Source organism: Anthonomus grandis, chromosome 8 (assembly GCF_022605725.1).
Source record: "Anthonomus grandis grandis chromosome 8, icAntGran1.3, whole genome shotgun sequence".
NCBI lineage: Eukaryota > Metazoa > Arthropoda > Insecta > Coleoptera > Curculionidae > Anthonomus > Anthonomus grandis.
This window is the reverse complement of record NC_065553.1, coordinates 32,450,122-32,477,942: the sequence shown is the minus strand read 5'-3', so window position 1 is coordinate 32,477,942 and position 27,821 is coordinate 32,450,122. Positions and strand designations below refer to the sequence as shown.

Sequence of the window (27,821 nt, the reverse complement as noted above, 5' to 3'; positions counted from 1 at the left end):
TCATTGTGCACCTATTTTAATACCTTTTATAATTTTATTTGAAATATTTTTTATTTTAATTCTTTGGCTTTATTTAATTTTGTTTTTTTTCTGTTTTAGTGCATAGACGTTTCAATGATGTTTGCAGAAGCGGTGAGACGTACACACAACGGGGAAAGTGTTTCTTACCTGTTCTCAAATGTACCTTATTAATATCCCATCATTACCTCTGTTAGATGATAAGGTTTAAAAGTTTTTTTAAGACATCCCCATCATGTTAAATTTATTAGTTTTGATTTTCCTTTATTATCTTTTAATATATATAAACGCGTTGTTATTTTTAAAATGCACATTTTTATTAATCTTCCAATACCAGTGTTAAATCTTAAGTTACATTGTGAAAAGGTCTGTATTTTTTATACACACGAAAATTGTTTTTAAGTTTTAGAGATCCTTGCTAGAATCCCTCTTACAATAATAATTATAAAATAAAAAAATATAACTTAATCTTAATGTGTGTTTTTTTCAACTTTTCAGCACTTTGGCCCTTAAAACTTTCACTTCATCTACTGGTCTATCTCCTCTATCTGTTTCCACTAATCCTATTCGCTTTATAACTTGCATTCCGGAATGTATCCTACCGAAAATTGCATGTTTTCCATCTAACCATTGAGTTGGAGCTAAGGTGATAAAAAACTGACTGCCATTACTATCAGGGCCGGAATTGGCCATAGAAAGAACACCCGCCCCGCTGTGTTTTAGTTCCGGATGAATTTCGTCTTTGAATGAAGGGCCATAGATTGACATTCCTCCCTTACCAGTTCCTGAAATAAAAATCAAATCAGGCTCTATAGTTTAAACACCGACACAAATTAATTATTAATATATTAAATATACACAAATTACAGATGAACAAATTGCTTTATAGGCATAAAAATATTACAAACATATAAATTAAACTGGGTTACATTAAATGACCCCTTAAGGCTCCGCTTCCCAGGCCCACGAAAATTGCTTTTTAGAGGTTTGGCATATATCGTTTTATTTGGACACTGTTGCACTTTTCGGCTTAATTTTTTAAAATATTTCAAATAAAGGGTTGATAAAACACCAGATAAATAATCCAATGTTAAATTTGCGGACCCTAAAAGGATGCTGGCCTGGGTGAGCTCTAGCATCCCAAGCCAAAATTATTAGTCTAAGTTGCCTTGAGCATCCCGGTTCGTTGCGTGCCTCTACGTTACGGCGGATAATAAAGGTTTTGGATCTTGCATATTTAGTTAAATTTATACATTTAGTGTGTAAATTTAACATTTGGGGTATTGACCAAGAGGTTTTTTTTTACATTTAACGAAGTTTACATTGATACTTGATGAAAGAAACCGCAAAATAGATTATTGATCTTATAGAGGGACTATAGATACATACTTAATGTATATGTATGTCAATTGAATTTATATTTCAATTAAAAGCAGTACGATAATAAGTCCTATAGTTATAATAACAGGATAAATTTAAAGCATCCTTAATTATATTTTTGTTTCATAAAATGTATATCAATAGTAATAGTAATTATATAATAAGCATGATCAGGGAAATACCCAAAACCCGAAATTAGATATTGGGTTTTTCCCACGCTCACATGACGAATGAGAGCATTCTAAATACCCAAAAACCCAATTGGTCTACGCAACCTGAATGGTCTATTTTTTTCTTAGTGTGTTATTATAAAAAAATATTTTCGCAGTTGTGTCTTGTTCGGCTACACTTTAAAGTCTTAAATTAAAAATGGATAAAATAAGTGCTAAAAAACGTCCATGTGGAAATAAATGTGAATAATTTAATTGTGGTAATTCACGCAGAAATTCTACCGTTAGGATGTTTAGGTTTCCAGTGAAACTTAAGGACATTTGCAATCAATGGATATTAAATTCGGGTAAGTAAAATTATAAGTAAAAGTACAAGTTCGCTTCTTGTGCTATTAATATTTAAACAAATATCTTTTCTAATTCCTAAAAAACAATTGTTTATTTCTATTCTAAAATATCAAAAAATATCCTTAAATAAAACTTTTGTAAAATATCTTTCAATGTGCGCGTGCCCTTTTTTAAAAAATCAAAAACTTTAAAGGAAAAATGTACCTATTTGTTGCTATATTTATGACCAATACTGCAATCAATTTGCAGTTTACCCTTTATATTTTGTAAGAAAGCAGAAGCCCAAATCAAGGCTGAAAATTTAGAATTATTTAGATTGTTTCTTAATTTCTATCACAACTAAACTCATTGTAAAAACGTATTTAAAAAGTTTTCACTATTGTTTTATTTGCCCGTCTATGCTTTATTAACTTTAGATTTTTTTTTAATATTTTAGGAAACGCTAAGTTGGCTGGAGTTCCAGTTGAGAGCTTACGTGATAAATACATTTGTAGAAACCATTTTAACAATGACGACTTCCGGACAGAAAACCAAAAATATCTTAAATATAATGCAGTTCCTCAAAACTATACTGCGTTCTTTAGCAGCCCTTTTGCTTCAGATAGCAAGAAAACTTTAAAGGTGCAGACTCCAAAAAGAAAATATACTGCAGGTGAATACAATTCAGCTTTTAAGACTAGCCCACTTATCTCTTCTAAGAAACGCCTCAAATTTGAACATGAAAATACATCCTATAAATTTATTAAGAACTTAGTAGAACTACCGGATACTATTACGACACCAAGAAAATTAAAACTAAAAAAAAAAGGTAAAATTTTTAACAAATAAAAATAAAACTTTTTTAAAAAAAATATCTAGATTGCACAAAAAAATTCAAAAATCTAAACTAGCTACCTTTAAACCTTTGCCGTTTTTGTCTTTCATGTCCCCGGTAGCAAAAATATTAGTTAATATGCAATTAAGGGGTAAAAGACCTGTAGTTTGGAGTCAAAAGGAAAAAGAATTCTCCATTTCTTTTTACTATTAAGTCTCCATCAGCTTTTTATTTTTTAAGGAAAAAAGTCGTTGTGCTTCCGGCTGTATCTACAATTCGTAAATGGACTGCACAAAATAACTTTAAAACTGAAATTGACGATAAAATTTTAAATTTTTTAAAGCATAAATCTGCTGCAATGACAAAAAATGAAAAAAAATGTTTAGTCGCGTTCGATGAAATAAGCCTTAAAGAAAACTTGGTATTTAATAGAAAACTCGACTTAATAGAAGGATCTCAAGACTTGGGACCTCTCGGCCGAACTGAGAAAAAAGCCAACCATGCCCTTGTCTTCTCCATTAAGGGTATATATTCATCTTGGAAATTCCCATTGGCCTACTTTTTTTCACATAATTACGTTTCGAAAGAAGATTTAAAAATTATAATAGAATACATTTTAAACACCCTTTATTCAGTTGAGTTTTCACCTCTTGCTATGGTTTGCGATCAGGAGATCAATAATAGGCGCGCTATGAAATTATCAGGCGTTACGAAAGATACACCTTACTTTTATCACAGCATAAAGAAACCAGCAGTCGCACTTCGCTCGAAAATGTAAGCGAACTAATAGCATCCTTAGCCATGCCGCAGCCATGTTCTCCGGATGCCGAGCTCACTGTTTATCGAACTGTGTTCATAGGTGTATCGCCTAGTTCAGCGCCGTACTTAGTGACTATTTTGATAGCGTTTTTACAAAGCGTAGCGTTTTTTATAAAAACTTTTGTGATTTTGATTAAAATTACTCAAAGAATGGTCTCTTAAATTTATGGTACATACCTAATTAACTTCCTGCACGTATTCTTCTATATCGTCGTTGTTAGATGTAGAAATGCGATGTTTATTTTTGTTTAAATATTTTGTTAATGTATGAACTTTATTAATATTAAAAAATAAATATTTGTACTATGTAGGTATTTTTATTTTACAAGATAATAATATCTAAAAAAATGTTTAAGTCCGACTCTAGCCAAGGCAAAAGCCGCGTGGACCGTAGCGAGTGTCAGCGGCATCCCTACTATAAGCAAATATGCCGCGCCTGCGTTAGTACACATGCACCGAACTCGCTTATTCAAGCCAATGTATTTTTATTGAAGTGCGACTGCTGGTTTCTTTATGCTGTGCTTTTATTGTGAAGGCAGAAAAATATTTTCAATTTACGATGTACCTCATTTTTTTAAGAGTATTCGGAATAATATGCTATCAGGAACATTTGAATTATTTAATAAAAAAATTAGTTTTGATATAATTAAGAAAACTTATGAAATTTATAGAGAGTCTCAATCCGCTAGAGTTCTGCCAAAACTGACTGACAAGCATATTAATCCAAATAAATTTGAAAAGATGTCCTGCAAATTAGCGTTACAAATTTTATTGCTTTAAATAGCAAACAATTATATTCTAAAAATCCTTTTAACTGCGGTATTAGTTCTGAAAACGGATCAGTGATAAATGCCTTAGAGAAAGGGAAAAATATTTTTATGTTTTTAATAAAAAAAAGTGATGTTTTTAATGAGAAAAAAGATATTAGCAAAGTAGTTAGAAAAAGGCCACCTTGTTTTAATGGAATGATTCAATCTATTAGTGCAATTAAATCTTTATATGAGGATCAAAAGAAAGAAAATAATCAATTTTTACTGACTAATAGATTAAATCAAGATTTTTTAGAAAACTTTTTTCTATGGCGCGACAGCGTGGTGGTTGGAATCTCAATCCCACAGCTAGATCTTTTCGGCTGTTTTTTAGAATTAAAAGTACAACAGACTTACTTATGCCGTCGAACATTTCAAATTCCGAGATAAATACAGATAAGCAGTTTATATTGCCCGATCCGGCTAAACAAACCATAACTACAATATCCACTAATAGTCTAGATGACAACAATGAAAATTTCGAAAAGGACGTCAAAATTAAAACTTCAGAACTAGAACAACCCCTTAATCCAAAAGACTCTTTGGAAGATTGTGCAAACGTGTACTATGCCGGATATTTAGTTAGAAAAGTTTTAGAAAATTTTAATTGCCCCGATTGTGCCGCTTTACTGAAGTCAAATGAATGTCTAACCGAATCCTCTCAGATATTTTTATTAAATAAAAATTACGGTGGACACGAAATAACATATTTAGTTAGCTCAAGCAAAGATGTCACTCTGGTTGTCGAAAAATCTATGCGGATTTTTCGAAATGAATTTAATAAAATACAACACCACGAGTTTGTAGGTACTAAAATAAATAACAAAATTATATCGAACAATTTAAGATGGTTATGACCTAATCAGCATAAATGCTACGCGCACAAAATGTTTTTGTTAACAAAACTTGTATAAATTTTGTAAGTGGTCTCGGAAAAATGTGAATAATGTTCAGCAAAAAATTAAAAATTTAAAACATAACTAAAATATACGCTTGATAACAATGACAACTCTATTTTCAAATTATTAAACAATACTAGTATGTATCTTCTAATTTACTATTAATTTATGGTTTTAGCGGTTCTATAATGAATATACCGTGACAGGTTAAAACTCTTATAGCGTAGCCGATCGATAGTTCTAGCCTGGGCTGGGATTCTAAAATCACGACTCGATCTCGATACGATCACGACTTTGAATTCGATCGCGACGAGACGGGTGATTCTAAACTTCAATCGTCGGCTAAACTCGTTTTATTCGATTTGATTTAGGTTTCTTGGTATATATTTGTTATTTTCCCTAATATTTGACAGTTGGAAACGTCAGTTCTCTTTTTTATTGATAAACACTAGGAATTTTTATTTATTTTGTTAATTTTTTTCGCCTTCTTTCGCGTTTTTTTATTTAAATATATGCCTATAACTATATTATTTCTTTAAAATAAAAAATTGTAGTTTAAAACCACCACTATCCATTTGAAAATCATAATTGAATTTATGGAAAATCACAAAAACTTGTTGTGTTTATCCACTTTTGGTTTTAATATGGCAACATGTGTGCAATCAGTAGGACCTAGAACACCAGGGAAATTGGATCTCTCTATAAATGTTAATTTATTAATTCCTCCAATCTCTTATATTTAAAAAATTAATGAATCGGTTAGCAAGGTGAATGTCAATAATTTCAGTAACTTTATGGATCCAATGACTTGTAGTAATTTCGCTAATTTTAAAAACTATTTAACTAAATCCGATCTCATACATTTTAAGGATCAGATCAAGAGGAAATACAATAAACAAAAAAGTTACTGGCTTAAACATAACCTCACTCATATTTTTTTTCACACAGAAATATACCCAAACTAATCAAAAATCAATTAAAAAAAATATCCGCTCAACCTCACCTTTACGTTCTTCACTGTATTTTTTGCAAATCTATTCGCTCTTTTGATAATTTATTATTTTCTGCATTTTTATTTGGTTTGGATGTCTTAACTGTTAATGTATATGAGACATTAATATAAAATAAATAAAACTAATACATACTAAGAAATATAATGCTTCTACTCTAAAAAAATATCAAAAAATTGATATAAATATTTATTGTTTATTATTGTTTGTATAGCTTCCCTTTGACTTTGACATATCGAGTTTATTAGCGGTCTCGGGAGACCGCTAACAAACGCTTAAAGCGCCTAAGACGGTGACGTCATGACTTGATCGCTCGAATGAGATGTCTTAAAGACGCTTAAAGCCGCTTAAAACCGCTTACTCGCTAAAATATGGCTTTGTATTCCGTGCACCGTTTGCTACACGACTTTCGCCTGTTCTCGATCGCTACGAAGACGACACCTCTTCACGTGTTGATTTCATCTTTTCTATACGACTTTCTTTTTTATATTTTGACGTTGGACGGTTTTGTAAAAATTGTTAATTGTTTTATTTTTTTGTTGATGGTACTTAAATACCCATACAAGGTAAAACTAATAATTTTTAAATTGTAGGTATTTGGTAGCACCTTTTTGAGCTTCTTAAATTTGTCTTGATATTGTTACGAGCTTCATTTTTGTTAGGTTTGTGTTGTTTTTATTTACATTACATTTATTTTGGTTATTGTAGTTTGATTTTAGGTTCTAAAGGTGTTAGTTGTAGTTACGTTTTACGTTGTTATTTCTGTTTGTTTTTGCCATTTGTTAGGTTAGGAGGGCTCCAATAGAGACGCCACTAAAAAGCACCCGATTCCCGCCGGTGATCGTGTATGTTCGGAGAAAAATTCGGTCGTTTGACGTGAATGACAAGAATAACGACACGAATGTTCCCGCTTTTTTTGCGTGTTGGTTGTTTACTTTTGTAAAAAAGCTCCAACTGATTTGATCAATTATTGCGATTATACTGAACTTGTTTCTTTGTGAAATATTGACCATATTGTTGCTTATAGTGTTTTAAAATAATACCTGAAAAGCTGTATTAATTCCAATTCAGCGATTTTAGCTGTAAAGATGGACGACCCTACTCAAAACCATCAGAATCAGGACCAAACTATCAACAAAAATATGTGCCAAAACAATAAAATGTTTTCTTCCATTTCAGCTAAGAACAAACATATTAAAGTTATTCATAAGCAGCAGCTCCCAGATAACCCAAAGTCACACATTTCTTGTCCCTTATGCATAGAGACTAAGTATTCTTGTGAGACTTATCAAAGACTTGAAGTTCATTTACAGGCAAGTCATGATATCAAAATAGAGTCCTCAACTTTCCATTTTTCCAGAGAAGAAAGATTTGAGGAATGGTTAAGAGAGCATAAAATAAGCACAAACTATGCACTTGTTCGCACAAGGAAAATTGAAGACAAGATTGAAAAAGTATATTGTTGCAATCGAAGCGATTTTAGAGGTAATTTGTAGCAATTTCAATTGTTGTGTGTGAGCAAAGGAAGGGAAGCGATTCTGTTTTAAGTGAACTCCTTGGGGAATGTTCTTCCAATAATATTGAAGCTAGCCATAGTCTAGAAATTGAAACATTTGTTAATGAGAAGATTACTGAAAATCAACAAGTAGCAGTACAACGATTCACAACAAGCAATCAACAAAATTGAAAGTATATCAAACTTTTTAAGATCTTTAAATGATGAAACTTATGATAAGTAAGTTATCCTTTTATAAAATTATATAAGATATATTAACATATACAACCTGTAAATGTCTAGGTGCATGAGACAACTGACATCAATGATGGAACAGATAAATATGACAAATACAAGTAAACGAAAAATGTACAAACAAATTTATTTTCCATCAAAGAAGAAGAAGGAGCAGGAAATAAAAATAATTAATTGTATATTTTTTTCTATTTATAGGTATTTTTTTATAGGTTTAAGTATATATGTATGTATATGTGTATTATAATTTTTTATGTAAGTTTTAGGCAAATATTTAAAAAAAACATTACCTATCTCATAAGTTTCTTGCAGTTTCTTCTTATGAGTATTAATCGAAACTGCGAATTGTAAATTAGTATTTTAGCATAAAATAATTAAGTTTCTTTTCAAATCAGTCATATACATTATACATGTCTTTGCAGCATTTATAAAATAAAACTTTAATATATGATACATTTATATAACAGTATAACTAATTAAATCCATTGTGTTTTCACTTACCAAAATTACCTCTCTACCTAGGTATAAAAGTTATTTAAAAAAATAGGTACTTATTTCAAAAAGATTAATAACATTTATATTAAGATTAAAATTAAAGTACAATACTACAATATTTTATAAATTTTGTTTTTCATTTATTTATTTTTTCTAAATATACAATACCCTATTGTTTAAGTTGGGCTTTTCCTTTTGATATGTCCACATATAGAGAACTTAAAAAAATAATAGTTATTTGTATAACAAAAGGGAGCAAAGTGCATAATTTCCTTAAGTGGGTGAAGTTTGATCCAGCAAAAGCATCCACAGTGAGGAAATGACACCGCTCCTACAGTACTTCATTTTCTACTTTCATTCTTATTAATAAGCACAATTTAACGTAAAAAATAATAAGCAAGATATAGTCAAATAAAAAAATTCAATTATGCAGGGAAATAAAATTAAAAATTTTCTTATAAGGTAGTAGAAAAATAAATATTTCAAATAACACTTTCTCAAAAATAAACTATAGTAATTTTAAATAATATCCAAAATCAAATAAATCGATGTCCGCCCAAAGACATTTTTAAAAATATTTATTCAAAAAAAAAATTAAATTTCCACTCCATTGGATCGTTCAACCAAACTGCATTTTTTTGATAATTACATTAGGGTATTATGTATAAAATTTCAACTTCACATTTATTAAGCAAAATATCACTAAGTGAAAAATGCTTTAATTATGATGACATTATTAATGTTATTACGCGGTTGCGTTTGCAGGACATAATAGGATTAGACTGTGATAAATTATTTGACGAGTGCCAGGTATTTGAAAAAGTTTTTGATAGGCTGAAAACAGTAGATCCTAATTTTATAAATTGTGATACGGTAGCCAAATATGTAAACATTTTTAATGCAATCGAAATTCCCAATATTATTAATATTTTTAGAGTGATATCATATATTTTCAGCATGCCAGCTAGTTCCGCTTTTCCCGAAAGGGTTTTCTCTGTTATGAACACGAAGTGGCGAGATGAAAGAAACAAAGCTTCAAAAGAGCTAATTAAAAGCAAAATTATTATTTTTTTTAATCAGCCCGAAAAGTGTGTTGATTTTTACAAAAAAATAAAATCAAATAATTCTTTATTATCTGCCGCAAAATCAGAGCAGAAATATAAATTTTTGTTTCCCTAAGAGCTGATAATTATTATTGTATGTCGTTTTATCAGTATCTGTTTAATTTCTGTCAAGTTTTTCTTAAGTTTCGTTTTTTATTTGTATTGCCACAATAGGCACTTCTTTTAGACTGATTCGTTTTGCGTTATTAGATTAAGTTTGCATATAATATTTTCCTTTTTTTTTTGTGTTGTTAATTTTTATTATTTGTTCGTTAGAATTTATTTATTTTCGTTACAAAATGTATTTACGTTATGTTTGCAAATTGCAATATAAGAAATATAATTTATGTTTGCATGAAATTATACATTTATTAAATTTTATTACATCATGCTTCCCGCCCTACGAAAACCTCTCGTTCTTCCATGCAGGCATGCACACCCCCTCCCCATGGGCGAAGTTAGGGAGGGGCTTGGGGGGCTTAGCCCCCTTTAAAATGAAATTAGCCCCCCCAAAAAAATTGTTTAAAACGTAAAAAAACAGAAAGTATAAGACTTAAAGAATATGTGGTTGAAGCTTCCACTTCCGCAGTACACGAAGAAACGTTCTTAAATTCACCTTTGATAAAAAATGAGGCACAAAAGTTTTGGCTAATTTCAATTTATTATAGGTCTCTCGACAATATAATAAATCATCTAAAAATAAGATTTTCTTTCGAAAGTCAGAAATTAGCTAAATCTGAGATACCTTTTTAATCGATAGGAGCTATTAAAAGCTGAAATGACCGTTATTGGGAATTGCATAAATAAAAGCCAGAGCCACAACATTACCATTTCTGATATTAAAGATGTATTAAGAAAAGAGACTTTTCCAAATGCATATACCCTTATGCAAATAGCAATAGTTTTGCCAATTTCTTTAGCGTCCTGCGAACGCTCTTTCTTAATGAGAAGAATTAAAAATTGGTTTAGGTCAACGATGGGTCAGGATCGATTTAATTCTTTAGCACTAACCACTCTTAGTATTGAAAGTGGTCTAACAAAGTCATTGTCGCCAGATGAAATTTTAAAAGAGTTTTTAAAAAAAGGAAATCGAAAAGTTTTATTAGAGTAGTTATAAGATAGTTTTATTGGATTTCATTTCATTTAAGGACATTTTTAATAAATTTAGCTTTTACTATTTTTAAAGAATTGTTGCGTTTTATTAAAATGATATTGGTTTTGAAGGTGGCAGACAATGGAGAAGTAATATCTAATTGTCGGATTTGCATTGTCATTAATTTAAACAAAGTTAAACACGACGTTTTGGTTGGTAAGTATCTCCAACCGTTACCATAAAAACTGAATACCATATTATACCATATAATATAAGATTTTAATATAATAATGGTTGGAGATACTTACCAACCGAAACGTTCGTGTTTAACTTTGTCTAAATTAATTAAGTCCGACAATTAGATATTAAAATGATATTATTTTGAACTTTGAAAATTTTTCTTGAAAGTTTAAATTTTTTTAAAAAACTAGCGACTTTTGACTTTTGCTGTGTATTCAATATACTCCAATACATATACAGAATAGTTCATACATTATGGATATTGCAATAAAATTCAGAAACGTGTTCCTTGGATGAAACCTAATATGAAAATAAAAGTAAAAGAAATTCATGATATTATGTATATAGTACAGCAAATTAGAATAGAAGCTGTTTAAGACTATTCTTTTTTTTTAATAATTTTAACGACTTATAAGTGAAAATGAAGGTGCCCACCAAAAAATTTGTTACCTCCGGCGGCGCCTGCGGCGGACTTTTCTTTGATGGCCACCCCCTCACCTCTTCGTGTAACTCTGCCCCTGGATGGGGGCTTTAGCCCCCCCATTTTTGAGGCTCTAACTTCGCCCATGCCCCTCCCCCCTCTTTCCAGAAAAGTCCTCCTTTGGCTTGTGGAAAACTTGGCAACCCTAGTTGGGAGGCTATAAAATTTTGTATACGGAAAGATGTCAGACAACTTTTAATGAAGAAAAAGGTCAAACTAGGGCCTATGAACAGAAAATTGAGAGTATGATGGAGGAACTTAGGGAAAAGGATAGACACTTAGAGAGAATTCGTAGAAATAGTCTGGTTTTTGAGGATGAAATGATGGAAGCGGAAAGAAAGTTTTCATCGACACTTGATATTCTCAATAAAAAAAATGACGAACTTAGTTACGAGATTGACAATTTTAAAACTAAGGAACAGGATCTGAATTTGTTGGTTAAGTCTCTGGAACAGGAAAAAATGGATCTTTCACTCAAAATGGACAAATTAACGGATTTAAATAAGGAACTACCAACATTCACGCTATAGAAAAGGAGAGTCTTGCATATAAACATCAAATTTTTTTGCTACAAAGAGATGTTGATGAGTATTCTTCTATTAATGAAGAGATGGTGACTTCTATAGGAGTTTTAGAAGCAGAAAAAGAAAGCCACCTTTTGGAGATTGGGCTCTTGAAAACTCAGCAGGTGGTATCAACAGTCACTGACTCCAGGAATGTGCATACTGAGATCAATAAACATGATTTTCGTCAAAAGCTTCTGTTTGTGGCTGGAAAATATAATAGATTAATTCTTAAGCTTTTACGTACCAAATGAGAGATGTGTACAACATTCAATATTTTCTAAAACCTGGTTGCTTGACTCGTTATTTGGTATTAACTGTTTCAGCTCTTGCTTCCAATTTTACCAAGAACGATTTGGTGATCTTGTGGTTGAACGGAACATATTCTCCTACATCTATTATTAACGATTTTATCATTCCCTGCAAAAACACTACTTTCCTCGTTATGACAAGCCCTTGTTTTGGACCAAGTTGCAGTGTTGTATATAATAGCAATCTGTCATTATATAAAGCTTTCCATAAAAACAACATTGATCTAAGTCGAATACTTGAATGCAATTACGCTAATCATTTTGCTGATTTGGCTTGTATATTACATGGTCACATAAAAAAATATTTTCTAAACTCACTGCATAGTTCTAAGCATCTAAAACTAAATAGATCACCTAATTTTGTCGAAAGCGTGGGAACTGCATCTGAGCGTGTGACTGGTTCTGACTCTTTTTTATAGATGAGACCTTTTTTCCTTCCTCTTTTTTATAGTAGAGGTTGAAGCTCCCTTTCATTCAACTGCAAAATCAAAATTAAAGCATTGTAGTGCATTTTTATTAAATATTAAATACCTTCGGAATAAGGTGGATGAGCTTCAACTTCTGCTTGCTAATTTTAATTTTCCTGACATTATTATATTAACAGAACATTGGCTTAGACCTAATGAATGTTTTTGTATTGATGAGTATGTACCACTGTCAGTTTATTATAGACAAAACTCTCTGCATGGAGGTACTGCTGTTCTAATTAGGAGACATTTTCAAAACTTTTTCTGTATTGTTGTATAAGTTTGGTGATGCCTTAGTTGAACGGGTTTTTGAGTGTTCGGTGTGTTTTTGTAAATTGTTTAATAAGTACGTTATTGGTATATACCGCCCGTCCTCTGGGGATATCAGTGTGTTTGTTAGATTGTCTTCTGTCCCAGCTCCCTCCTCACTCGCGTGTTATCTTGGCTGGAGATTTTAATATTAATTATTCAGAGGTTTCCTTACCGCAAAGAATTTCTCTTGATGGAATCTTCAAATCATTTGCACTCACCATGCATGTTAATGCACCCACTCGTATTTCGTCCTCTTCATCGACCACTATTGATTATTTCTGCAGTAATTTGGACGGTGTTACCTGTTCAGTGCACTCACTGGGTATATCGGATCACGAGGGGGTGTATGTCCAATTCCCTGGTGATTTTAAAAACAAATCTGGTCGTCGCATTGGGAGAGTATTTAGTGGGAACAATTTGAATTTATTTTCTCAATCCATTTCGTCTGTTAACTGGAATACAATTCGGGCTGCTCCACAACCATTTTCTTCCTTCTATTATACATTACGTGATAAAATAAATATCTGCTTTCCCTTGGTTAGACTTAAATCCAAGAGACGAAAACCATGGATCACAGCGGGACTAAAAACATCTGCCCAAAATTTGCGATGCTTAGCAAGACTTCGCAAATCTATTGACAATCAATTCATCAGGTCTTATTTTCAGGACTATCGGAAAATTTAAAGGCGTCTGATAAAAGTCAGAAAGGAACTGTATTACAATGAGCGCTTAGACTCGTACGGTAACAGACAGAAGGAAAGTTGGTTAATCATTAATGAATGTAGGCAGTCTTGTCGTCAGCGGTTGGTTGAATCGGACTTGGGACCCGATGATTTCAATGACTATTTTTCTAAGTTCCCAATGACGGCGATCCATTGCAGTATCTTAATCGGCATGCTATCAACCAATTATTCTTCTTCCACCCTGTAGATGCCACCGAGGTCCTTGAAACAATTCAGTGCTTGACAAATCATAGGTCTTCGGGTGCCGATGGTATCTCTTCACGTATGCTGTCACTTCTGCCTGCGAGCGCTTTAGGTTTGGGCAATGAATCAGTCATTTCTTCGGGGCGTGTTCCCATCCTGTTTAAAGAAAGCTATGATTATCCCTCTTCATAAAGGTGATAGCTTGGACCGACCCTCGACCGACGAAATTGATATGGGACCTCCGTCCCATATCAATTTTGTCTACCCTCTCCAAGGTTCTTGAGCGGCTTGCAAAAAAGAGAATTGTCTCTTTTTTGACCAAATACAATGTGCTGTCCCCTAATCAGTATGGATTTTAGTCATCTAAGGGCACGCACGATGCCATTTTCAGATTCTTGGAGAGAGATAGATAGATATCTATGAACTCCAAGGAGACTGCAGCAGCGGTGTTCTGTGATCTGTCCAAGGCCTTCGATTGTGTGGATCATGGAATACTGCTGTCACAGCTTGATTTTTACGGATTTAGGGGAGTGGCTTTGAGGTGGTTGAAGTCATACCTGTCAGGCCGCACCCAGAGGGTGGTTGCATCTGGATTTTCGTCAGGGATAGCACACCTTAAATGTGGTGTACTTCAGGGGTCAGGTCCTATTTTATTTTTATTATACGTTAATGACTTAAGCTCTCTATCACTGCATGGACTACAATTCTGTGGCATAACAAAGATCAAAAAGTAGTCAGATCTCTCATAGTAGAGGACCTTCACAAAATTAAAGAGTGGTGCATCTGCAATCAGCTTATATTCAATGTTGATAAGACTTTTGTTCTGGGCTTTAAATGTAATGTAGAGGGTTTTTTGTTTGATAAGCAGAACCCACTACATGGTGGGGATGATTGTCAATTTCTCAGCCTCTTCATTGTTGAGAGTTTAAGGTTTGACAACCACGTTTTGGGCCTCGCTGCTAAACTTTCTTCTGGTTGTTTTGCAGTCATGGTTGCCAGGCACGAGTTGGGGGGGGGGTTGTTTGCTCGTTCAGTTTATTTCGCCTTAACAGACTCTCATATCCGTTATGGGTTGCCATTTTGGGGTTTGTGCTCCAAGGGACTCCTTAACATAATTTTTACTATTCAGAAAAAAGCATTAAGGTATCTGTGTGGTGTTGGTCTGAGAGTCTCTTGTAAACCTCTTTTTGTAGCTGAAAGACTTTTAACGGTTTTCTCACTCTTTATATTGGAAACTGCAACACTCATACATAAGTCTGGAAGTCCACCATCCTGCACCAGTCATAATACTCGTCAAGTAAACAACTTACCTCTTCCAATCCCCCCCTCTACATTTACGAGAAACTCTCTTATATTTATTAGTCGTAAAATATTTAATCATGTTCCTTTTTCGATTAGGACTGTTACAGACCTTAAAAAGTTTAGGAGAGAACTAAAGAAATTAATCTTACCAAAAGCTTACTACAGCATTGAAGAGTATTTTAATGACTCATTTTAGTGTTTAAAATTAATTATATATCTGTTGATCAGATTTTTTTTTTATTATTCTTGTTTTATGTTGGTTCTCGCCTTTTCTTTTCTTCTTTTTTGGTTTTTTCTTTGACTATATACAATATGCTTCTATGTACATTCAAAATCGATTCTGTATTCTGTTTCTGTATTCTGTATTCTAGGCTTAGGAAGCTTTTAGCACAAGTTTGTAAACTTAGCAAATAAAGTATATTTTGACTTTGACTTATACAGACTTCAGTGAGGCTATCAAATGCCTTCTGAATCGTCTTACTCGATAAACTTGCTAAACTTGGCATTTGTAGCTCTTTATTACAATGGATTAATCACAAAAAAATCTTCACCCTGTTGATTATTCCATTAACACTGTTGCATTAAGAGTTTTGAATTGGTGAAGGATCTGGATATTTATTTAGATCCAAAGGTTAGTTTTTCTTAGCACTTTGATATTATGATCTGTAAGGCAAATAAACTCTTAGGCTTTTTGAGGCAATCATGCAAGGATTTTACAAACATTTCGGCACTGAAAACATTGTATCTATCTTTAGTTCGCTCGAATCTTAAATTTGCAAATGTAATCTGCGCCCCTTGTTACCAAAACAACATATCTGTAACCAATGTACTAAAGAACCGGAGGAGGCTTAGCTCTGCTAAGGCGGTTTACATTGAGGCTGACCTCACTCCTAGTCAGAGGAGTGATCTGCAAAAGGTCAAGGACGTACTTGAGCATCGGCGATCCAATGGAGAAACAAATCTGTACATCAAGTTTGACAATGGCAAACCTGTCATCGCCACAAAAAACTAAATCCTTCCAGCACTTCACACTACCTAAGTCTTTGTTATCAAAATGTACGTGGCCTCCGCACCAAGACTGATAAGCTTTATACAGGGATCTCCGTGTGCGACTTTGACATCATTGCCTTCACCGAAACGTGGCTTCAACCAGATATTCTCGACTCTGAATTGTGTCCAGAAACATTTAGAGTGCTCAGATCTGACAGACAGCTGGATAGAGTGGCCGCTACTCGTGGTGGTGGCTGCTTGGTCGCAGCTTCTCACAACATCCACCTAGAGAGGGTTAACTTGGAAGACATCCTTAACTCCACACCACTTATAGATATTTTAGGTTGTAAGCTCACTTATGGTTATTTTGTATTTTATTTATTTGTAATCTATGTCCCTCCTTGCACAACCGAGAGAGACTTTGAGACCTTGTGTGAAACAATTATGTCACTGGATCTGGTCCACACAAAACGCGTTCTGATTGTTGGAGATTTTAATGTTCCGTCTTATCAGACAACCGAAGCTAGCAGTGTCAAGTGCAAGCTTTTGACCAACCTATGCGAGATCCTTGGTCTTAAGCAGTTTAACAATATTCCAAATGTTAATAATAGGCTTCTTGACTTGGTTTTTTCAAATTTCGACGTCAGTGTCATCAAAATTATATAACCGATTTGCATCATTCTGCTTTGAAAATCTCTTTTAAATCGGCTTCCCCTTATAAATATAATCCTTCTATAAGTTAAAATAACCTACAGCAGTTTAACTTCAGAAAAGCAGACTTTCCACTCATGTATAATTTGTTGCTTGATGCAGACTCGTTGTCCGTCTTGCAGTCCTCTGACGTTGACAGCGCTTGCAAGGAACTTTACAAAAGACTTGATTCAGCTTTTGCTGCACAGCACCTTTAAAACAACGAAGACGACGGCGATTTCCAGTATGGTTTTCAAAACAAATTATTTCTAATATCTTTAAGAAGGAAAAAGTATATCGTGATTATAGATCCTCTCCAACTGAATTTAATCTTTCCAGATACAACAGGCTTCGTCAGACAGTAAAATCTCAAGCCCGTGAGGCCTATAATTCATTTGTGACCCAAGCCGAGGAGAATATTGTCACTGATCCCTCATCGTTTTGGTCTTTTGTTAGAGCTAACAAAGGTCACTCTTCACTTCCGTCTATCATGTGCGATGCCAATGGTAATTCTTTTCAAGGAACAGAAAATATTGTGCCAGCTTCTGCCAAACTTTTTCAGAATGCCTATAAAGATCATTGACGCATTGAAAAATAAAACAAAGACTAGTTCCGTCAGAATCTTGTCACAAAAAAAACATTAAAAGTTTACGATCATCTTTAGTTTACGACCTACGCAGTCAACTGGTGAGGTTTTAGGTCTTAGTTTTTTGGGAACACTATCGCCAACTTCGGAACCAAGTGACAGCGGCTGTTGAAATAGAGAAGAAGTGCTATCTCAATAACACCTTACAAAAGGGTGACTCCAAAAATAACTGGAAGGTACTACGTCAGCTGAACATACATTGCAAGCCTCAAAAGACCATTCCTGACCACTTGGGTGACCCTGAAATCATAAATACCTTTTTTATAAATGCTGCATCTTCCAACGCGCCTAATCCAGAAACGTTGTCTTATTAACTACTAAATGTTAAGGAAGGGGTAGGAAACTTCGAGTTTCAGCTAGCAACGCTTGAAGAAGTTAAATCTACTTTATTCTCAATGAAATCTGAGGCCATTGGGACAGATAGTATAGGCTTGTCGATGCTGCTCCACTGCTGTCCATATATTCTTCCATTTCTAGTGCATCTTGTTAATTGTTGTATTGAATCTTCAACTTTTCCCGATTCTTGGAAGTCCTCATACCTTATCCCTATTCCAAAAGTCCCTTCTCCAACTGAATTATCCGACCTTAGGCCTATTAGCATTCTCCCTGTCATCTCAAAAGTTTTAGAGAGGGTATTAGAAAGCCAAATCAGAACATACGTAAACAGATTTGATATCTTGCCGGTTATTCAGTCCGGGTTTCGAAAAGACTTCAGCTGCTCTACTGCTCTTCTAAAAGTAACTGACGATATTATACAGTCAGCTGATTGTAATGAGTTAACAATCTTGACTCTACTTGATTACTCCAAGGCCTTTGATAAGTTAAATCACCTACTATTACTGGCTATACTAAAATTCTTAGGTTTTGGGGAGAGTGCTCACTCTCTAGTTCGGCAATATTTGACCAGTCGAACTCAGATAGTGAAACTCAATGGGAAGCAATCCTCGGCTATGGATCTCTCTTGCGGAGTACCACAAGGGTCTATTCTTGGTCCTCTATTTTTTACCCTGTATACGTCACAATTGTGTAAGAGTCTCAAATATTCAAAAGTTCATCTATATGCCGACGATACACAGGTTTATTTCTTTTTTCCTCCTAACAAAATCTTAGAAGCTAATGATAAGGTATCTTACGACCTTAACATGCTAGCAAAGGCATCAGAAAATCATTGTTTGAGTTTAAACCCAAGTAAATGTAAGGTTCTTCTTTTTGGTAGGTTGCATTCCAGAGACACATATGAGAAATTTGTTCAGATTAAATTGAATGGTCAACTAATACATTGTAGTAATGTGGCTAGGAATCTTGAAGTTTTGTTAGATGTTAAGTTGAGGTTCACTGAGCACATTGATTAATGTATTAAAAAAGCTTTTATTAACCTTAAGCTACTTTATAGTCAGAGGCAGCTCCTTAATAAGGAACTAAAAAAAGTTTTATGTGACAGTCTTGTAATGTCCCATTTCACTTACTGTGATGTTTTGTATGGCCCCTGCCTTTTGATAAGTGATATAAAAAGAATACAGTACATTCAAAATTGTTGTGTAAGGCTAATTAATGAAATGGGAAAATTTGATAGAGGTGTGAGTAGTGAGTTACGCTTGATGAGATGGCTAAATATTAGTGAAAGGAGGTTACTACATAGTCTTGTTCTCTTTAATAAAATTGTCTTTAAAAAATGTCCTAATTACCTTTATCAGAAAATTAAGTTTAGATATGACGCTCATGTTTTGGACTTAAGAAATAAGCATTTTATTACACCTCCTCTTCAAAAAACTGTTTTATTTGAGAGGAGCTTTAGTTACTGTATTCATCTGCAATATAATAAAATTCCTCCTGAGTTAAAATATATTTCACCTTCTATATTTAGACGAAAGATAAGCAGTTATATTACTGATCTCTGTTAGCCTAGAGTGTTGTTAAATACCTATTCTATTTCCTATTTTTTCTTTTAAAATTCTTTGTAATATCTAACCTCAAGCTGATTTGTATGGTTAAGCTAGGAAGTAAGCTTCAACTTCGCCATTTAGAATTTACCAGTTGTAAATTTTAATAAAGACATTATTTTGAAAACTGGCAAATTTCCAGGCGTCTGGAAATGTGCCAAAGTAATACCAATTCACAAAAAAGACGATATAAACAGAATCGACAACTACCAACCTACCTCCATACTTTGCAATTTTTCCAAAACTTTTGAAACTATTGTTTATAACAGAATTCTTCCCCAAGTTCAATCACTACTCTCTATAGATCAGCACGGTTTTATTCCTAAAAGGTCGTGTATCACTAACCTCTGTACTGTGACTCATTTTATTTCTTCAGCCCTCAATAGAAAAGTCAGGTTGATGTGGTGTATACTGATTTCAGTAAGGCTTTCGATCAGATAAATCATAGCATTCTGCTGGAAACATTGAACAAGCAATTCAACTTCTCAGAAAGGCTAATTTCGTTGCTTTCGTCATACCTTGTTGACCGTCTACAGTTTGTTGAGGTGGAAGGTTGCAGATCTAATACCTTTGTTTCAACTTCTGGAGTCCCACAGGGATCCAATCTCGGCCCACTTCTTTTTATCTTTTATATTAATAATCTTATAGAATTGATTTCCTGCCTAGACTTGCTTATGCTGATGATCTGAAATGAAAATATTCAGGTGTATCAATAGTATCTTGGACTGCTTGTTCTTACAGAGTAACTTGGACCTAATAAGGGGGTGGTGCAGTCGAAATCAGTTATGTCTTAACATCTCAAAATGCTGTGTGATCTCCTTTCACCGAACCAAGGAGCCTGTTTTGTTTAATTACAATGTAGACAATCAAATCCTCTGTAGAAGTACTTCTATTAAAGATCTAGGGGTTGTATTGGACGATAGGCTCACATTTGTGCCACATATTGAACAGACAGTGACCTCCTCGTTGAAACTTCTGGGTTTTGTCATTCGAAATAGCCGACTCAAACAATTCAAAATCAAACAACTCAAACTCAATAAAACTATTGTACTTTTCCTTTGTTAGATCAAGACTGGAATACGGTTCCTTGGTGTGGCGTCCTTTCTATGAATGCCATGTTGGCTACATCGAGAGTGTTCAGAGAAGGGTTTTAAAGTTTCTTATGTCTCATGAGGATGGAATATATCCTGTTAGGGGACATGATCATGATCTGATGTCAGGTAGATTTAATCTGCAATCTATGGACATGAGGAGAACAATTCATTTTGTAACATTCTTATGGAAGTTGGTCAATAATCATATAAATTCTCTTCCTCTCTTGAACGATATTCTATTTCATGTACCACGATTTGCTTCTAGAGCAAATATCACTTTTGCTTTAGATCGCGCCAGAACTACCATTAGGTTTCAGGATCCTGTATATCAAATGTGCAGAATTTTTAATTCAGTGACAAACCTGTGACATATTTGTATGCTCCATAAAGGATCTAGTTTTGTCTCTGACAAACCAACAGTCACCATAATTCCTTTTCTCTTCCTTTTTTCCCTTGTCCCATGAATCACTTTTTTTGTTCATTCTAATGTTAATTTACTCCTCTCCTTTAATTTTGATATATATATGATGTTACTATAGTAATTTAAGTTTTCTTTATTTTTCTTTCTTTTTGTTATTTAATTTATAGTAATTTAATACTTGTTTACACTTTCAAAACATTAATTGTAGATTTTCCTGTAACTGGGCTTTGCCTGTTGGAAATAAACTGCTAAATAAATAAATATCTCAAATTGAAAACATCGAATTCAGATTCCTTCAGATTCCTACTCTGTAGTTCTTACTACGGAGCAAACTATGCCTTATTTGTCTATTACTGCATTGTCAGAAAAAAGAGAATTTTATAATGTCTGTTTTGCTTACAAGGTGCTTACTGAGTGGCCTAACCAGATGTCCTGAGGGTTTGGCTCTTTTCTCAATCCATATCCCGTTTTATTTTACAACCTTCTGCATATTCTTTTTATTACCGTTTTATTACCTTCTGCATTATGTGTAAACACAAAGCCATTTGACTTTGACAAGATGACATTTTATTTATATAACATATGTATTATGTGTTAATAAGTAGCTGAAAGTTTCCTCTTTTGGAAATGTGTATACTTGACAACAGAGAATTGATAAATGTGTTTGTAAACAAAACACCCCTTTGCCCCTGAGCACAGGTTGAACTCAAACAAAGTTGTTGTTTACTGATCCTAGTCTTTCAATGTTCTAAGACAGAAAGTCATTTGTGTTATGGGGTTGCTGCAGTTAGTAACTTTTCAATTCTTCTTAAATTCTTTAAAAAAGACAATTGAGAGAAAATTATTTTTTATTTAGTAGGACCTAGTATATTTAAGATGGAGGTTAGACTTGCAAAATATGTCCACAATTTAAGATGCAATGAGTCTAAAATCCCATGTAACGATGTAACTACAAGTGAACTGATTAGGATCCATGAAATTTATTTAAATACTAAAGATCTATCAACTGATCAATCTACTGAATTAGGTATGCAAAAATTGTACAAACTCTTATGCTACCTAAAAGCAAAATGTTTTTATTCCATAAAATAGTACTCGGCAGATAATTGGAATTATTGGAGTTTTTTGTTTTGTTAACCCTTAAACCCCCGAGGAGGGGTCCCGTAAGGACCCCAAGCCCGACTCTATCCGACTCTAAGTCTTTTATTTGAACATATTGGCAACATTGCCGCTTGGTATGTGTTTGTAGTTTGTGTTGGCGTTTGAACGCATTATTTAGTACCCGACCACCATTGGAAGCGAGTGTATCGAGCTTAGACGTAATTTAGGTGAGTGGGGTACCGACGAGCATTTACGGCGCCATATTTAAAAAAAAATACTTTTACATTTTTATTTTTCAGAGCTTCAAAAATGGGTGATTTTTATAGGAAGCGATCCCTCACACAACGTGAGCTAGAGGAAATCGCCGAGGATTTGGATCTTGAGTCTGAGGTTGACTATGAGAGTGATACTTCTGAAAAAGACGTTTTTGGTACAGAAAATGTCTCGGAGACCGAGGATAATTTGGAAATTGGTATTGAAGAGGATTCTGGTGAAGAATTTACAGAACAAGAAAATACTAATAAACAGGTTAGTGGCCCATTTTACACTGCAAAGTCTGGCATGATTTGGTATAAGCAACCTTTTGTCCGAACTCGCGGAATGCAAAGAAATATTCTAAATACTAAGCCTGGAATTACACAATACAGTGCTGATGCTAACACATTTATAGAAGCTTTCAATTTATTTTTAACGCCGGAAATAAAAGATGAGAGCAGGCGCGCTACGCTGTAGGAAAGAATCTACTAAGGAAATGTGGACCACTAATACCATTCGTCGAGCCTTTTTTACTGCTTCATTATCAAGAAATAGATTTGAAGAAATCTCAACATTTGTACGATTTGACGATAAAACTACAAGAGCAGAAAGAAAGGAGAATGACAAATTAGCTGCCATAAGAGAAGTATGGGATCTTTTCGTGACCAATTGTAAAAAAGGGTTTGAGCCATATGGCCATATTACTATTGACGAGCAGTTGGTTTATTTTTTTAATTTTATTTTTATTTATTTATTAACGGAATCCATTTACAAAAGTATTACATAGCATACCCATACAAACATATATATTCAGATACAAAACTATCTATAAATCAGTGAAAGGTGTAGATGAGTTAATTAATTAAAGCCCCTATGAAATAATATTCTTTAACTGCTTCTTAAAAGATGTTATCCTAGAGTCAAAAAAGTTTATCTGTCCTGACAGACCATTAGCACTTCGAGCCATTCGTGTAATTGGCTCATTAATGCCATAATTGGTATGGTGGAATGGGACTGAAAATATTTCTGATTGTCTATTCAATCTGGAAGGCACCCTAAGTTTAAAAAGAGACAATAACTCGGGACAATCTATAGTAGCATTTAAAACCTTATGCATAAAACATAAGTCGAGTAATGCTCTTTGTGACTCTAATGTGGGTAAGTTCAGGTTATCCCTGACCCACTGATAGTAATACTCCTGTCTCCTGTAACCACATCTAAAAGCCGCCACCCTTAAAATTTATTTTGAGTTTTTTCAATCTGCTTAATGTAGCAGTTATATGACGGGGACCACACAATTGAGCCATACTCCAAGAAAGAAAGAAAGAAAGAAAGAAAATGTGCTATATTACGTAAGACAATAAAATCTTGTGTACAAGCATCCTAAAAACTAAAAAATTCCAAATTCACTTTAAATTTCAAACAAACATAACATCTAAAACACTTTACCATAAAATTTACACACATTATCAAAATTAATCATAACAAAACAGATTGATAAAAAAAAGCATCTTTTTGATAAATTTCATTAAAAAATAAGTAAAGCTGTCAACAAAACAGAATTTAGAAGAAGTAAATTAAATTATTTAACAGGAAACAAAACTAAAACACTAAAATGATGTCAGAGCACAGGTTAAAAGGTATCATTAAAAAAATCGTCAAGGCTATAATATGCCCTGGATAATAAAAGTGATTTTAATTCCTTTTTGAATCTCTTAACTTCTAAAATTTGTCTGATACATAGAGGAACATGGTTGTAAATTTTTTTGCTAAGGTATATAAGTGAGTTCTTGGTGAGGAAGGATATAGGGATTGGTAAGGGAAAATCGTTAACCTGGCGAGTCATATGACCAGTGTTAGAGGGAGGTTTAGGACATTTATGAATAAGAGTAGGTGTTTCTAAGATAAAAAGAGAAAAAAGAGTTAGGATTTTTTGAGATATAAAGAGGGGTTTACAAGAATCTCTTAACCCAGCGGAACATAGGTATCTAACTGCCTTTTTTTGAATCACAAAAATTATGTTTAATAATCCCTTGTTGCTTAAACCCCAAAAAGGCAAGCCATAATGAAGGTGGGACTCAATAAGAGAAAAGTACACTGAACGTGCAACTACCCCTCCCAGCTCATGCCCCGCCATTCTTACTGCAAAGCATCCAGAGGATAATTTTGATGCAAGATTTAGGATATGATCTTCGAAGCGAAGGCGACCATCAATGGTAATACCAAGGAACTTACAGCTTTCTTTGTTTTGCAAGGGGGAGTTTTCACTAAACATAAGGCCTTGAAGATGGACCTAAGATGGGCCTAACAAGAGAGCAATAAAGTAATCTAAAAGTAAACAAAGACAAATCAGTTGTAGACCGTTGGATAAAACCCAGCATTTTCATTGCCCTACCAGTCACCTGATTGATGTGACTTTTAAAAGACAACCTGGAGTCAATAAATATTCCTAATTCAGAAACCTCTGTTTTGACACCAATTGCTACATTATTTATTTTATAAAGAAAAGCAATAGGGTTTCTTTGCTTAGAAAAAGTAATCTTATGGCACTTATTGATATTAAGGGACATTCTATTCAAGTGGCACCAATCAAAGAATAAATTGAGGTCTTTTTGCAGGAGCACAGCATCAGAAAGGGATGTGACAAGCCTAAATAGCTTCACATCATCAACATTAGCAAACATTAGCACACGACAATTTTTAAGTTTCCAAACTAAATCAATCAAAAAGAGGCAAAACAAAACAGGGCCTGAGTGAGAGCCCTGTGGCACCCCAGATGGTACCAAAATTTCAGAGGAACATGTACCTCCAAGATTAACAATCTGGGTTCTACCTCTGATGAATCCCGAGATCCACTGAAGAAGAGGCCCCACAATACCTAATTTCGTGGGAAGTGCCCTTTTAGACAGTATATAAAGTCAAAACCTGGTCGATATGGCATCAAAATATGGACAGCTGCTGACGTACAAACTTCTTATCTTTGCAATCTTCAGGTCTACACCGGAAAGCTTCTTGGAAATTTACCAGAAAAAAACCAAGGATACAGGGTAGTATCTGACCTGGTACAACCATATCATGGTACTAGGAGAGGGATAACTACTGACAATTTCTTCACAAACATCTCTTTAGCTAACTATTTATTATCCAAAAATCTAACTTTATTGGGAACTGTTTGTAAAAATAAGCCCAATACACTTCTAGGCCAATTCACTCGTCTGTTGGCGTTTAAAAAGGATCTGACAATGGTTTCTTATATTCCGAAACAGGGAAGAATGGTTCATGTTCTATCCAGCCAACATGATAAAGACAAGGTCTCTGAAGAGGATGACAACAAACCAATCATGATATTGGATTATAACCAAACTAAAGGAGGGGTTGATAATGCTGATAAGCTGGTAAGGGGATTTTCATGTCTTTGATGTTTGCTTTGCGTTTAAGGTTCTGAATGGTATTGTTAGAAGTCCGGAATGTCTGTGCCTTTTCTCTTTGCATGTATCTTCTTACACAACACGAGGTCAGGCGCTTCACCACATTCCCTTTTGCAGAACATCCTATCTACTAAACAGTCCTATAAATAGAATATCTTCTACAGTGAATAGATTTGCAAAAGATCTTGATTTTTTCAGTACATCTTTAAATAAATTTAAGTCGTCAGCTAGGGCAACTATCTTGGGACAGTGCCCTACTCCCACTCTTTGGATTAGGTTTAGCACAGTATTGTTTATTAGTATTATAGTTTTTACTTAAGACTACTGTTAATTATTAATAAGTACTTGAAATGTTATATATGTTGATAAATAAATAAATAAATGAATAAATAAATAAGAAGGACAGCTCGATGGCCGTATAGGTTATTTTTTAATATTATAGACATATGTACTTTGAATGCTTATGTCATTTATAGGGAGAAACATCCCGATTGAAAAAAAAAACTCTTCCCGGCGACGTCTTTTCTTACTGCAACTAAGTGATGACTTGGCTCGATCACATATGGAAACAAGGGCACAATATAGGAACCATAAGGAGCACACAATGGCGGCTCTACGAGACTGTGGAATAGCAGTATATAGTGCCACAAAAGCTGCCGATTAACCAGCGAACCAAAACAAAAAAAGAGCAAGATATTTTCAGTGTCCCAGAAGATGTGATAAAAAAGTGAACACTAGATGCGATCATTGTAAACAATTTGTATGTCAAAATCATAGAATAACCAAACAAAATATTGTATGTACTAAATGTGCATCGGCTTAAATCATTTTTCAAATTATAATGGGCATAATGAATTATTCCTGATTTGTGTTAACTTTTTTTTCCTTCTCCAAGTATTTTGTTTGTTATTTAGAATGTATTTTTATTTTCTATTTTAGAATATTCAATAAAGTTTGATCAAATATATAAAGTATGTATAGTTTTATTTTTCCCTAAATCTAATTAACTTAAAAAAAAAATGTAAACAATCTAAAATCATATGTTTAGCTGGGGTCTCTGCATGGGTGTTTACGTGGATTTTTATAGCATGGGAATTTAAGGGTTAAAAGCTAAAATTTATAATCTGCGATTTTATTTATAATTGTTTTAACTTTTGCCTCAATATCTCTCAGAAAGTCTAAAATTATAATTAAAATTTATATTCAGAAGTCCCTGTTAGTTTAATTTAAGGATGACATATTAAAAATGCATAGTAAAAAACAATGCATAAACTGTATACCAAATAAATTATCTGCTATTTTGTGTAAGTGCTCAGAAACTAGTTATAATTAAGATAAGTTCATAAAAATAAAATATAGCAGTGCGAGTGTCATTTCTAATTTTGGCTATTGAAGATCAAAATTGTCTATTCTCTAGAGCATATTTACCAGTTGGATCGCCTCCTTGTATCATAAAATCCTTAATAATTCTATGAAAAATTGTGTTATTATAATAACCTCTACGAGCCAACTCTGCAAAGTTTCTACAAGTGGCTGGCGCATGCTTCCAATATAATTCAACTACAAATTCGCCCATTCTAAAAGCAAATGAGTTCCTTAATGAAAATCTATTTTTAAATAGTATCTAAAAGTGCTTACGTCGTTTCAAACTGGACAAAAGGGGGCTGCCACATTTTATCTGGTATACCAGACTGATTCATATTCTGAGTAGCCAACATTTTCAAATAAAAAATTTAAAAGAATATTGTAAAAAATTTGTTTTTTTTGAATATGTACACTGTCTTAAGGCAATAGGAACTCAGTGTCTATTATGGGGGTAAATGAATTTTATGTTTGTTATTGTTATGCACAGCACAGAACACAAATATACTTTTTGTCTGTGGACATATAACTGACATATGACATAACCTTAGAAAAAATGCTACAAAGGACTCTAAGCACTCCCA

The 27,821-nt window shown here is 33.6% G+C and overlaps 2 protein-coding genes and 1 long non-coding RNA gene across 4 annotated transcripts in view; 2 read left to right on the top strand and 1 right to left on the bottom strand.

Moving 5' to 3' along the window:
• The window catches only part of LOC126739956 (ribose-phosphate pyrophosphokinase 2), a 90,725-nt gene extending 90,233 nt beyond the window's left edge, over window positions 1–492 (top strand). For both annotated transcript variants that reach the window (XM_050445794.1, XM_050445793.1), the window contains one exon: window positions 100–492. In XM_050445794.1, the coding sequence (XP_050301751.1) occupies window positions 100–192 (93 nt within the window). In that variant the 3' untranslated portion in view covers window positions 193–492. The remainder of the gene's footprint in view (window positions 1–99) is intronic.
• Window positions 1–26,257, top strand: part of LOC126739969 (uncharacterized) — a 122,803-nt gene extending 96,546 nt beyond the window's left edge. Inside the window, exon 2 of the long non-coding RNA XR_007661752.1 lies at window positions 24,314–26,257. This is a non-coding gene — a long non-coding RNA (uncharacterized LOC126739969). The remainder of the gene's footprint in view (window positions 1–24,313) is intronic.
• On the bottom strand, window positions 311–27,734 carry LOC126739963 (uncharacterized). The gene is made up of 3 exons (XM_050445803.1): window positions 27,514–27,734; window positions 27,304–27,452; window positions 311–803 (listed from the first exon to the last, which is right to left on the bottom strand). The coding sequence occupies exons 1-3, from the start codon at window positions 27,591–27,593 to the stop codon at window positions 505–507; spliced, it is 528 nt and encodes a 175-aa protein (XP_050301760.1). The 5' UTR covers window positions 27,594–27,734; the 3' UTR covers window positions 311–504.
• Between the last annotated feature and the right edge of the window lie 87 nt (window positions 27,735–27,821).